Below are 14,351 nucleotides of genomic sequence, written 5' to 3' on the forward strand. Positions count from 1 at the left end.
TTTAATCAACAATTTGATTGTCTACAAAAACATGTCTATGAGGCTTAAATGAATATAGTTACATTGTGTACAAAAAACAGTGACATAATTGCTCTAGCAAACTACTGACCTGGTAAATATTTTCAGAGACTTGATCAATGATGGATTGTTTCTGCCCATTCTTTCAAAGTCTGAAACAATTCCCTATCTGCAGCAAGTGTCCATTGACCCCTATCTGCAGCGGCAGCTCACCATTCCCTCCCTATCTGCAGCAAGTGTCCATCAATCAGAATATCTTAACTCATCAGAGCCACATGAAAAAGAGAGACATGGCCTCTAATGGGGTTCTAATAGTGAGCAAGGAGTCAATTTCCAAAACTAAATTGATTGTAACATTGCTTAACCAAATTCTTGCCATTCACCAGTACATTGCCTAAGAAAATTCTTGCAAATCTGAAACTATTAAATAAAGAGCAAAATACAATTTCTACAATGAACCATTAGTTTATGAATTAGAGTAAAAAATTCAAGTTTATGTAAGCATGTATTAACTACCACAAGGCTTCAGTCAGAGCACAAATCGGTGAAAGCTAGATGATTCAATCATGAGGATTTAGGATTCTCCAATCAGTACCTGAAACCAGTAGATGATTCAATCATTCTCCCAGCTCAATTGTGATGGCCTACCACGATCCCTGCTCTCGCTCATACTTCAATCCCTGAATCTTGTACAGAACGAAAGAAGAAAGAAGGAAAATTGATACAAAATAATCGAATTGAGAAAGAAGGGATCTCCATTCTTAGTCAGCTTACGTCTTACGATTCCAAGACCTCGAATGCTTCTCACGCAAATCATAAGTCAGTACCATGGTGTACATTGCGCTCACTGGGAATGTATATTTCAGGTTCCAAAGGGCTGACCACCAACACCACCGCGATGGGCTGCAAGGCTGGCCATGGCGGTGGCCTGAGCTGCCGCGCCTCCGAACTGCGCGCTCCGGCCGCGGCAGCGACTCCGCCCGCTGGGGAAGGAGCACCGGCGGACGCTCCCTACACCGCCATCAAAAGCTGCTGAGACAATCCAACCCTAGGAAGAACTTTTCGAATGGACGGATAAGGAAGAAGAAGGGGGTGGGAGTGGCAAAGGGGAGCCTGGCACACCAAATCCGGCCATCTCCGTCGATCTAGAGCTGGGCGCCGTAGCTGGGGAGCCGGGCCCACCAAATCCGGCCATCTCCGTCGATCTAGAGCCGGGCGCCGTAGCTGGGGAGCTTGGCGATGGGGGCAAGGGTGGCCGCGGCAGCCCGCGCGGGCGAAGGGCATGGGCGCGCGGCGGCCGGAGCGGGCGAGAGGCATCGCAGCTCGCTGGTGCCGGCGAGCGGCACTGGCCGGAGCACGCAGTGGCGGCCGTCCCGCCCCGCCGCGGCGAGGAGACGGTGGAGGGAGCGCGGAGGTTGCGAGGAGCGCAGGGGGACACCGGAGGAGGGGCACAGGGGGCTTGGCCGGCCTCGAGCTCGGCCAACCTCGGCCTCGCCGAATCTGCTCGCCTGTGAAGTGAACTCGGCCGGCCTCGGGCGGATCTGCAGCGGCGGAGGCCCACCGGCTAGGCGGTGGCGGAGGCCCGCGCGGCGGCCCCCCCTTCTCCCTCTCCCCTTCCTGCTCGCCTCCTCCGTCCGCCGTGACCTCAGCGGACCCGGAGGCCGGAGGTCGCTCGGTCTGTGGGGCACGGCGTCCGGCAGAGGGGGAAGCGGCGCGCGTCAGGGCGGAGGGCGCCGCCGGCGCGGATGCGGCGGACCCGGAGGCGCCGGCTGTAGGCGAGGCGGAGGCGGGCGCAGGAATTGGAAGGCGGCGCGCGGGATCCCGCCGGGAGGAAGAAGAAGCGACATTTTTGGTAGGATTCGAACGCAGGGCGCGGGCGGCAGAGGGGCGAGCGACGCGCGGGCTCAGGACGTCTCCGTCCGCTTCAACGCGTTGAAGCCAACGATGCAGGGCCATTGGATTGGAGTTACAAGTGTTTGGAGCCGTTGATTTTTACAGAGTCGAGTTCCTGGGTACAATTTAGTTGGTGAACTGGGTTGTGTGCATGTCAGCGGGGGGCGCGACAACGGGTAGTCCTAGCCAAATTCGATCGTTCCTTTAGAGCAAAGCATAATGGAGTCCAGTCAGCAGGCGAAATGATTCTCCACGTCAGACAAAGCCCAGCTGGAGGAGCGAGAAACGGGGAGAGAGAGCCGGCGACTTCATTCGCCCCCAATCCCCGGCTATGCTAGCCTCCCTAGTGTCCAATCTCCTTCGTCCTTCTTAGCCAAGCATTAAATGTTTGCTCAATCTCTCCGACGGTTCTATTATATGAAATGGCTGTATTGAAGACTGCAAATGACATGGCCATGGTATTCAGCCAGCTGCCAGCGAAACCATTAGCCATGCTCTTAGAGCAAGAGCTATGTTTGCGCCGGCATCTGGGCGAAAAGGAAGCCAGCTTGGTGTCCATTTAATGCTCCAGCAGTAGCTGCTGCGTGCGGTGCAGCGCAACGGCGAATGGGCAGCCAGCGGCACAGCGCAGCGGCGAATGGGAGCCTCGCGCTTCTGGGCCGTGTTTGGTTGGGTGGAGGAAAATTTTCTCATGCAAAAATTTTCACGTGTTTGGCAAAAAAAAATTTATGAACCGGGCCCAAAGAGGGGGGCCAGCGGGGGGACCCATGGGCGAATGCGTTATGCGTCCCCGTGACCCATCCCTGATGCAAAGATGTGCCCTTCTCCCCAGTCTTCCTCGGTGCCTCGCCGCACCGCCCACCAAATCCTCCTCTCCGCCGCCCCAAACCGCCACTCCGGCTCCCCAATTCAGCGCATCGGCGTGCCGCCGCCCCAATCCGCCGGTCGGCCACCAGATCCGGCCCGCGACGGCCCTCATCCGCCGTGCATACCGCCGCGCATTCCGTCCCATCCAGAAGGTCGGTCCGGCCTCGATTCGCTGCCGACTCCTTGCTCCGCCTGGTGAGTCGTCCGCCGTGGTTGCTTCCCCCTCCTCCGTGGTCCGGGATCTACGAGGGCGGCGACCCGCGTGCTCCGTTGCCTGCCCCTTCCTCTATTCTTTGGCATAACCCGCCTCCCTCCAACCGGCCCCTGAGCTCCCGACAACCCCCTCTGCCGGGGTGCCACCTTTGGTCGTTGCATTGGCCACTATCGTCGTTGGGTCGGCCCGGATTCGCTCTTTGGCAGCGCGGCAATCTCAATACTTTGGGGACACAATGTTGTGTGCATGTAGCATTTTTTTACTGTGACTGAAAACTTTTTCCCAAACACATGCAAAACTTTTCAGGAAATTTTTTCATGGCTCCAACCAAATACGACCCTGCATCCGCCCGCTTCCGCCGCGTCTCGCGAAACGTCCGATTCCTTCTCTCACTTGCTTTATCTCTCATCCAGCTCGGACTCCGCCGACGCCCCGTGGCCCATAATACTTGCTCTTAGCAGTGCATACAGATCGCATCCGAGCAACGTCCAACTGCAGCGAGATAGCCGGGCCATAATACTTGCTCTTAGCAGTGGATACAGATCGCATCCGAGCAACGTCCAACTGCAGCGAGATAGCCGCGCGTGTGGAAAAGCCATCCCATAGGATGGACACGTGTCGCAACACTGAGGATGGGAACCTAAGTCAATTTCGAACTTCAATGAATCTTTTCTCTTAAACTAGTCATCCAAATTAAAATCTGTTTGAACCATTATATTTGCTGGAATTAATGCCACGAAATGAGATCCAATATCATGTTTTTAATTATTTATTTCAACATTTCAACTTCAAAATACTTGTTCAACATTTTCAATATATCACTTAAACATTTGTAATATACGGTTTCAACATTTTTAAAAAATGTTGAATTAGTTTTTCTAAAATGTTGAATTAGCTTTTTAAATGGTTAAATTAGTTTGACCAAAATGTTGAATATACTATTATAAAGATTAGGCAGAAAAATATAATGGAATAGATAGAAAAAACATAATGGAACAACAACGAAAAAAAAGCACAGAGGGTCACGGATGAACCTCAACTGACTGGAGCAACAGGTACCAGCACCAGCAGCCCGCTTTTTACCTGAGTCATGGCGTTTTTTTATTTTTATATTTTTCAAAATCGGATTTTACAGAAATATATTTTCGATTTCATAATTTACAGATTTATACCCCTACCGCCCGGCTGCGGGGCGGCCGGCCCCCTGCCGCCCTCCTGCCGGGTGGTAGTGACCTTAATGTAAATAAAATTTATTTTTAATCGTATTTTGGCCCCTGGGGAGGCTCCCGCCGCCCGGTGGCGGAGCGGTAGCGGGCGGCCCCTCCCGTAGGTGAAACCTTGACCGTCAGTGCGGCAGTGCGGCATTAGATGTGGTTTTAAATATTTTGGATAGAAATAAAAATCGTTAGTAAAGTAGATGAATATGAAAAGTATAACTTAGCAATTCATACACATACGCAACTGAGAACGAAATAAGTATAATATGACGACATGTCCATAAGAAAAATACAGAAACAACTAGAAGCACCTCCTAACCACCCCGGCCATGTCGACCTCTTTTATGCTGTGCGTGGACGTGGTCTGTAGGGTAGGTGTGTCGGTTTGGAGGCTCTACGTCTCTACCTGGATGTTCGGTGGCCACATGTGTCTAAAATGGTTTTTCTAAAAACTAATCCTAATTCTACCTAAATTATAATAAAAACAGTACCTAAATCGCTAAAATATCATTATGCTGCATACACTAATTATAGAATTAAATATACAAAAAATTTAGAATGAGAAAGTTGAGAAATATTTATTACCTGCGGTTCGGATCCAAAATCCGGCAGGACTTCGTCGTTGCAACTCCCTCCCTCACCCCTCCTCTCTCCCTCCCCCTCTCTGGATGTCGTGGGAAGCAAATGAGAATGGAGGGGGAAGCTCAGCCTTTTATATAGAAGAGAAGCCTGCCGCCCCCCTGCCGGCCTACCGCCCCGCCACCGAGCGGCAGCCTCCCCCAGGGGCCAAAATATGATTAAAAATAAATTTTATTTATATTAAGATCCCTACCGCCCGGCAGGAGGGTGGCAGGGGGCCGGCCGCCCCGCAGCCGAGCGGTAGGGGTATAAATCTGTAAATTATGAAACCAAAAATATATTTCTGTAAAAAACGATTTTGAAAAATAAAAAAATAAAAAAACGCTGAGTCATGCGCATGTGCTGCTGTTTGGGCCCTAAGTTACTGCTGGGCTTTAATGGGCTGTTAGATTGCTAGACTTTAAGTTCAAAAAGAAAAAAAGATTGCTAAACTTTCCCCCTCTCGAAAGCTGGATAGGGAGTTAATTCCCTCAATGCCATCAAAATTTAAGCCAATTCCTTGAATGCCATCAAAATTTAGGCTATCCCTTCATTGCCACTGAAATTTTACTCCAATCCCCTCAATGTCATTCCGTGAGTGTGCTGTTAGATTGACTGTTAAATAAGGGGAAAAAGACGTTAGTACCCCTGTAAGGCATGGATGAAATATTTATAGCGACATCCCTTCTATGCCATTGCAAAGAATTAGAAATGTATGTACATATCCTCATTGATGATAATTTTTTGACAGAAAATAGCATATACAGTAATACTTGCATCAACAATGGCAATTTCGAGTCGTTGACTCCTCGCTCGTTGATTGAATCGCCACATCGGCATGTCGATCCCAGCGGTTACAGCTCAGCTCAATGCGGGCCCCGTGCGTCAGACACACACACAACCAAGGTTCCCGGGCGTCGTCCACTGGCCCTTGGATCACGGCGAGTCCTCCCACATGGGCACACCTCTGGAACCTACGCGTATTCTACATGTACACCCTGCCGCTTATCTACGTACACCGGCTCACCAGCCAGCAGCCACATGCGAGCTGAGCTGCACTTCCCTTCCGTTCCGTTTCTACACTAGCTACCATTAGTCAAAGCCTTCGCTTGATCAGTTAACACGTAACTACAGTTGATTTTTTTTTCAGTTTTTCTTGTCGACGCGAAGGCTGCCGTTAGCTCTCTCTCTCCTAGCTGGACGGCCCCCGGCGGTTACTCGGCAATGGCGCCGAGGTCCGGCACGAAGTCCCGCTCGCGGCTGCTGCCCCTCCTGGACCTCCGGCACGCCTTGCCGCTCCGCGCGCCGCCGGCGCCTCCCCCGGCGGCGGCGGCGTCCTCCGGGAACACGAGTGGGCCGTCGTGGTCGCCCACGAGCGCGGCGCTGGCGCGGATGGCGAGCGCGGCCATCTTCTGGCCACCTTCCTCAACCTCCGGATCAAGAACAGAGTCGCCTCCTCTGCGCCGGCCTATGGCTACCGGTCGGCCGGCTGGCCGGCCCCGACGCGCGGCGGCACCGCCCCCGCCGAACCCGGGTGGCCTCGCCCTAGCGGCCTCGGCGCGCGTCCGCCCTTGCCCGGCGCATGGCGGCCCCCACAGGCAGCGGCCCCGCCCTGCCCTGCTCACTCCGCGCGCCGCCCAGAGCTCACTCTCCCCTCGCCTCGCCGCCTCTGCGCGAGGCCTGCGTCCGCGAGCAAGGTAGCAGCAGCCGGAGCCGAGAGGAGGGGAGACCAGCCATGGCGATGGCAATGCGCGCGGTGGGCGCGGCCGCGGTGCTCCTCCTGGCGGCGGCCGGGGTCGCGTCGGCGAAGCTGGCGCTGTACAACTGGTGCGGCGAGATGGTGGGGCCGGGCATCCAGCCGAGCGCGCGCAAGGAGCTCCTCGCCCGTGGCGGGATGCAGCTGGCACCCGGCCACGCGGCCACCATCCGCCTCCCCGTCGGCTGGTCGGGGCGCATGTGGGGGCGGCAGGGGTGCCGGTTCGATGCGGCGGGGTGCGGGCGGTGCCCTGTGGAGCCTTGCCGCGAGCCCTGGCGAGGTAGGGGCCGGCTGCAGCAGTAGGGCGGCGGCGGGCGGTGCTGACGCTCCCTCCGGCGCGTGGCTGACGGGATCTGCAGGGGCAGTTGTAGGCAAACCCGGCGAAGCTGGTGGCGCGGGTGAAGTGGCTGTAGGAGGAGGTGGCCGCGCTCAAGGAGCTCTGCCGCGACCTCCTCAGCCAGAAGCAGGTGACGCTCCCTTGAACCCCAATCCCAAATTCGATTTGTTCGAGGGGGAAAAAACATTTCTCAAATCTTTGCGATTGACCTGCTGATGCTGGCCTTGCTCTGCGTGCGCAGCAACTAATCGATCGGATACACACGAGCCTGATGGGGGGGGGGGGGGGGGTGCGCCACGGGGTGGGGAAGGGGCCCTTTCACTCACAAGGGCAATTTGATCTTTCCCCTATTCAGTCCACCTGTTAGAGTTTCTTTATTGTTAAGTTCTAATTGAAGGACACACGAGTTACGGAAGAAAAACGCGAGGGCGTACAAGTGCGATCAAATTTTTTAGAGGTATAGAAGTTATAAGGACATATACGTAAAAGACGCCACGTCCTACAGTGAGGTGAGATCAAAGGCTGACTCAATCTGCACCTTTTCATTCCGAAAGAGCTGCACCTCCAGTTCATGCCAGGAAACAACGAACTTGCTAGCAATTCACAGATTTTTTTTCTGCAGTTTTTTTTGAATCGAATGCTGGGTTAACCCTGTGAATTTTGGGTTTACCTAGTTCATCCCGGGAAACAGCGAACGACCTTGGCAATCCACTTGCCACAATCTTATACGCGTGAGCCGGTGAAAGAAAGAGGAGCGAGGTTCTGGGGGACGTTTTTTTTCCAGTTAAAATTCATGTGAAATCATAGGGTGCCAACTAACAACGTCTACAAACTAAATATTTCTATAGTACAAATTCCTTAGGATTGTTGAATCGTTTGTCAGGACTTCGAGAGAAACACCGAACTGAACGATTCACTTGTAGATAACATAACTGAGGACCAATGGTGGTCAATGCTGAATGATTGACAACGTGGTGTGAATTTGATATCTCTTGGCTCGTGATGTGTAGGCGCAGAATGCGACATGGCGGTCGACGGCATATGGTGAAGGTCAAACGAAAAGTTGATGCCGACCAAGAGCGGTGAATGGTGAATGCGAGTAGCCTTGGACTGAGGGCCTGAGGAGTTTGGGCGGAGTCACAGACGGTCCACGTGATGAACGAAAGAGCAAGAGTATATGGATGATGAAGATGGCGTCGACCAAGTCAAGGAGGAAGGCGATGGCGAGTTCGAGTAGGCTGCTCGTGCGGCGGGAGCGCGAAAGATCTTGAAGGCGTCGTGACACTTGGCGAGAGGTCGGACACACGTCGAGATCGGAGACGGCAGGTTTACTGGTTTGGGCCTCAAAACCTGGTGGAGCCAGGTTTGTCGGTTTGGGCCTCAAAACCGGGAGCGCGTACGGTGCGGCCGGATGGTGGTTGCGGAGGGAACATAGCGTCATCGCAAAGCTTGCGTCGAGACGAAGCGGAGTCGTGAAAGCGGCGTGTCCGTCTGGAGGTCCGATAAAAATTGGACGATTTTGCCCTATAGTATATTTTGGGTGTGTGCTTAATGTAAGAGTATTTTGGTCATTTATCAAATGCCTATATATATGGTGTGGGCAATCTAACTCTTGCTTCTCATTTTGGTGGTCATCTCTTTTGTTGGTGAGAGAGTTTGACTAGGGTTTGAAAGGATAGAGATGAGTGTATCTTTGATTTGATCTTTTTGTTATCTTAATTTTGATTGTGCTGAAGAGTGGTTTGTAACCGGACACTTTTCTTTGTGCACTTTTCTTAATTTTGATTGTGCTGAAAGGAATCGAAGATCAAATTCGTGCACTTTTCTTTGCATCCCGAGCTTTTCTTTTTCTCTATTTTCGGAGCTATTTTCGTGCGATTTTCGATTTGCGAGTTTTACTCCATCGTTTTACGAATTTCCTGTTGGCTCTGTTAGATCTGGTTCCCACGAATCTATGGCTTCAGTTTCATCCGAGTCCATAGAGTTTTGATGGAGTAATTTGAGTTTGAAGTTCTCGAGCTGTTCTTGTTTGCCCCCTATTTCCTCTCTGTGCTTTTGCTCCAGGAATTTTTGAGCGGCCGGGGCACGGCGCACGCGCACGGCGCTCGCGCGGTGGAGCGGAGCAGCGGCGGGGGGCCAGCGGCCGAGGCGCGCGGCGCTGCTGCCTCGGCAGCGCTTGGCCAGGCGCTCGGCACCGAGTGGCCAGGCGGCGGCGCTCGATCCGTGCACGCGCCGCACGCGTGGAGCAGCAGGCCAACGCGGCTGCTTGCGGGCGACTGGCACTTCCGGCACGAGCAGCTTGGGACTGCCCAGCCAAGCAGCAGCAGCTGGCGGCAGGTGGCCGGAGCAGGCCGACACAGGCAGCGGCCCAATCAAGGAGCAGCACATGCAGGTAATTAGCAGGTGAGCACGTTTCTTCTCTGTTCAAGATATTATCATCACTTAATTATTTACATGAACAGTCACTCGTTGCATGCTCAGATGGTTAATCAATTGTTAGTTTAATTCCTTCGTACCTACTGCTCCTTCACTTCCTAATTAGTTTATGGTAATTAGAGTTTGCTCTAACCCTTGCATGCTTAGTTATTTTAATTAATGAGTATTTGATCTTGCTAATTGTATCTTGATCTTTGCATGTTATTTTAGGAGAGATTTTGTTCGTTTCGTTGCGACTAGTCCTAGTCTTTTTCGCGAGACTCTTGATCGGCTTTTGGATAAGCTTTGTTTCTACTTGATTTTGAGATGTGCTAATTGTTGAATCTTCGTATGCTTAGTCAAGTGAAGTTTTGGTGATAGCTTTGCTCGAGTAAATCACTATACTTTGGCTTCCGCTTAGTGTCAAGCTTTTGGCGTTTTGGCTAATCTTCGGTGTCTGCTTTGCGTCGAACTGTTCCGGACCGTTCCTAAGGCGATTTCGTCACGAGTTGGCTTATGTCACCTTAGCGGTTAGTTGAGAGGTGTGTTGGATTGAAATTGGGTCATAGGCCTTGTTCTCTCAAGGAGAATTTTTTAAAGGGCTCCCATTCACTCTCCACTCTCTGGTCGCCCGTGCCGGTCCTTCAACAACCATCTGCCCAGTCCATTGATTTTTTTTCTTTCCAAGGAAACAACCAGGGGAGAGCATTCCAACTGAATTTTTGATTCAAACTTGGTGGTATAACTAGTATAGTTTACAATGTAACTCACGGACAGAGCCCATCTTTATTCATGATGCATGTGCAAACCAAATCCATTGCAAACTAAAAAAACTTAATGAACATTAAATCCTCTAAAGTATGTGTAAGAGCGCTATATTTTACTTTTCAGTATAGAAAGGCCAATGATCTTTCTGCTTTTGGACTGATCTTCGTAACTCCAACTCCACTTAATTCTGATCTCTGTTCTGACAGGTTTTTCGTGTCATTATAGCCCAATTCACGGCCACTTGCACGTAAACCCAGTCGTACATGCTGTCTGTAAATGAAAAGCAAATGATTCTCCATTTCCTCTTGAACAAGAAGGCAATGAAGACTGTCCAAAGACCCACAACACATCCTATGCCCATGCTGAGGTACAAGGAAACTTCTTTCTCTTCAGGGCCACTTGGAGCCGTGTCAGTTGCTGAACAATTCTTCGGGAGAGGTGGACCACAAAGACCTGGGTTGCCAATATAGCTGGATGCCTGGTTCTCCAGAATTCTCAGTTGATTCCCAGATGGTATCTGCCCAGTTAAATCATTATAGGACAAGTTCAAGTTTACCAGTGATGTTAGGTCAGACAAACTGTTAGGGATTTCACCAGAGAGCTGATTATGAGATAGATCAAAAGATTCTAGTGCCAGTAATTCGCCAATACTTGAGGGGATTCTGCTGCTGAGATGATTCCATGACCAGTTCAAGTTTCTCAGTGCAATGAGCAGCCCAATTTCTTCAGGTATTTGCCCCGTTAAACTGTTGCAAGACAAATCAATGCTTACCATGTAAGCAATTCCACTTGTAAATTCAAGCTGCTGACCTTTGGTGACCACTGATACACTATCAGTTCGAACAGGTCTGTACAGGAACAAACCACTAAATCCAGTGTTGGTAACACTGAAAAGTGCACTGTTGTTACTGGGAGTATGGGTCATAGCTTCCAGGTTTCCAAGTGACAGCGGTATGTTCCCTGTGAAGTTGTTACATGCAAGGTCTAAATATTGAAGCCTCTTCATCCTAGTGATTTGGATTGGAATGCCACCAGAAAACATATTTGAGCGTAGCCGTAAAAATGACAAATCTGATGAAATTTGTCCAATCCATGACGGTATGCTCCCAGAAAATTTATTATATGCTAGATCAAGAAATTTTAACTGTTTACTCCTCTGAAGAAACAAAGGGAATGTTCCTGAAAGGTTGTTGCTATTCAAATTAAGCAACTGAATATTTGATGCTTCGGACCCATTAAGGCAATTGGGCAGTGTCCCGTTTAGTAGGTTTTCTGATAGGTCCAGAAATTTCAACTGTTGCAACTGAAGCAAAGGAGCAGGGAATGGTTCCAGAAATCGAGTTATTGAAGAGAATGAGTGTTCCCAGCATTGGTGCCCCAATATCCGATGGCAGTGTGCCTGATATATTGTTTTCAGAGAGGTCTAAGTAGTATAGATTGTCTGGAAGTGTAGGAATCGGACCATCAAGTTGGTTAGAACTGATGTCCAATGAAGATATTCCCAAACTAGTGAAATATGTGGGAAGCCTTCCAACAAGATGATTTCTTGACAAATCCAAAACACTGATAGTACTTAAAGTTGCAGTCCAAAACTCATCAGGTATGGAATCGTTTATGCTTGTGTTTGAAATATCTAGTGTGTTAATTGGCTGGCTGCTGAGCCATGCTGGAAACCGAGGCCCTAGCACACAAGAGCTAAAGCCAGCTGAAATTAATCTGAATGGGGTGTTCCACATGTTCGCTACCCTTAGAGTCAAGGAATTATCAGATAGCCATAGATGTCGTAGAGAAGACATATTTGTAAAGTGATCTTCAGTGATTATACCCTGCAGGTTATTTGAGCTTAGCCACAGCTGTTCCAGATTTGCGAGTTCCCGTATACCAATAGGTATCTCTCCTGACAGATGATTGTATTGGAGACAAAGACTTGTCAAACTGCTAAACCCCTCTAGATGAGCTGGCAAGGTCCCTGTCAAATTGTTGTGATCCAAGTAGAGTTCTTGCAACCCATGCTTTGGCAACCTATGTAGTAGTTCTGCTATGTCCATGCTGATGAAGTTGTTCATTAGTTGCAGGGTTTGTATTTTCTTTAGGTTCCCTATGGTCGATGGCAAAGGGCCAGTGATGCTGTTATTGTGAAGATTTAAATACTGTAGGGAGGTTAAGTTACCAATCGTATCAGGGATAGGACCTTGGATTCCACTGTCAGACATGAAAAAGCTTTGGAGACTCGGTAGATTCCAGAACAAGTTCTTGGCTCCGAGAGACGAATAAAATGAGTTGGATCTGAGATAGAGGTACTCAAGGGATGTGAGGTTTACATGCGACGGGGCAGGAATGATGTTCTGAAGTCCACAGGAACTTAGATCAAGGTCCGACAGAGATGGAAGCATGTTGATGGCATGAGCCCAATCGATGACTGTGCTGAGGTTCACCCCATACATACTGAGTGACTGTAGCTTGCCGAGGCGTGACACCCAGGCAAGATCAGGGGAGTACAAACTTTGTGATGCTTCTGAGTTGCTTAGTGTAAGCTCAAGCAGATTTGAGAGGTTGCCTAGGTACGGAGGGATTCGCCCACCGAAATTGGAATAGCTGAGGTCAAGATACCTCAAGCTTGTGATGGCACCGATGAACTCTGGGATTGGTCTACCACCGAAGTTATTCCATGAGAGGTCCAGTGCCTGTAAGTGCCGTAAAGCAAGCAGGGACGAGCTTACCTCGCCTCCTACGGTTCCCACAAACTCATTGGCACCAGGAGCTTTGCTGTTGATCTGGAGCATGACGACATGGCCGGTTTGGTTGTTGCACTGAACGCCACTCCACCGACAGCAGTCTTGCGCTGCTTGCCAAGACGACAGATAGTTGCCCCCCGGATCGGTGAGGCCGGCTTTGAGGACAAGCAGGGCATCACGCTCTCGGGGGATGCAAGGAGTGCTTGGTGGTGGTGCAGGTGCAGGCGCAGGCGCGGCTGGGGCTGATGAGCCCTGCTGGACAACGACGAGGATGCAACACATCCAAAGAATTACTGCAACTTGGATCAAGTGCCGAGCCATTTTTGGATCCATGGCCATGGTACAGCTTCTTCTGGGGTCTATCTTTCTCTCTCAGCAGACTTTCAGAGGTGGTGGTGCTGGGGGCTGTGTGTTGTGGTGATTTGGTTGGTGGGGTGGGGGATGGGGGGTGGGGGAGGGGGGGTTATGTAGTTGAACCGGGTCATTCCTTCATGTGGTAGTGCGTCCACCGGTGATTCAGATTTAAAAATAGAATAAGATAAAATGAGAAATCGTTGCAATCCAATCTTTTTATAATATCATAAAGTTTAGGCAGCATAATTTTTTTCTAGGACTGTTTTATCAATTCATTTTTATTCCATTTCGACCCCTGCTAAATACAAACTTCCGTCGAAATCATCTCTATTCATATGTATAAAATACATATATGTTCATATGATTCGGTAAACACAATATGGATTCCACGGTTGCTAGATTTATCAGTAGGAATTGAGATGAAGAGTGAGTTGATAATGGAATTTTTCTTCTATAAATAGAAAACTTAAGATTCAGATGCTTCGAAATGGAAATGAGATAATGTCGACAATACCCGATTTAGTCGGATCCAATTGAAGGGATTTTTGTAGATCTACATAACACCCCTATTCATGATGGACTACTTCACCCCCAAACTATAAAATATGATATTGTACCCCCGAATTTTCAAAAGCAGTCAAATAACACCCCCCCCCCCACCCTCTCACACACACACACCCACACATTTGGATGGTGGTTTAGCTACCGTGGCTTGGTTTTGTCCTTTTCTTTTTGAATCTTTGAAAAAACATAGCAAATCACAGAAAAATCATAAAATAGAAAATATAATTTTATTGGACTCCACATGAATAGATCTACATAGTGAAGATATAATATGGTATACTTTAGTACAGAGTTTTTGTTATAGCTGTACTTTTCTATAATTAATTGAAACAATCCATAGCTGTAGCTTATATGGTCCAATTGTGGTGAAATTTTTATGGTTGGCAAATTATTGTATGCTTGAACTCTAGTAAAAATTTTGTATTCATTGGATCACGTATAACTTAGTTATATATTTATTTGTATTTATACTTGTTAAATCTATGCTTTATCTATGACTAAGTTATACATGACCCAATGAATATAATTTTTTTACTAAAGTTTAAGTATACAATAATTTGTCAACCATAAAAATTTCATCACAATTGAATCATAT

General features: G+C 49.3%; 2 protein-coding genes across 2 annotated transcripts; both read right to left on the minus strand.

The window, feature by feature from the left end:
• Positions 1–10,037: 10,037 nt before the first annotated feature.
• On the minus strand, positions 10,038–13,156 carry LOC120644784 (receptor-like protein EIX2). The gene has a single exon (XM_039921493.1). The coding sequence runs from the start codon at positions 11,143–11,145 to the stop codon at positions 10,285–10,287; it is 861 nt and encodes a 286-aa protein (XP_039777427.1). The 5' UTR covers positions 11,146–13,156; the 3' UTR covers positions 10,038–10,284.
• On the minus strand, positions 11,339–13,270 carry LOC120645785 (receptor-like protein EIX2). Its single transcript, XM_039922525.1, has one exon. It carries the CDS (start codon positions 13,175–13,177, stop codon positions 11,339–11,341), a length of 1,839 nt encoding a protein of 612 aa, XP_039778459.1. The 5' UTR covers positions 13,178–13,270.
• Between the last annotated feature and the right edge of the window lie 1,081 nt (positions 13,271–14,351).

Source organism: Panicum virgatum, chromosome 8K (assembly GCF_016808335.1).
Source record: "Panicum virgatum strain AP13 chromosome 8K, P.virgatum_v5, whole genome shotgun sequence".
NCBI classification, from domain to species: domain Eukaryota; kingdom Viridiplantae; phylum Streptophyta; class Magnoliopsida; order Poales; family Poaceae; genus Panicum; species Panicum virgatum.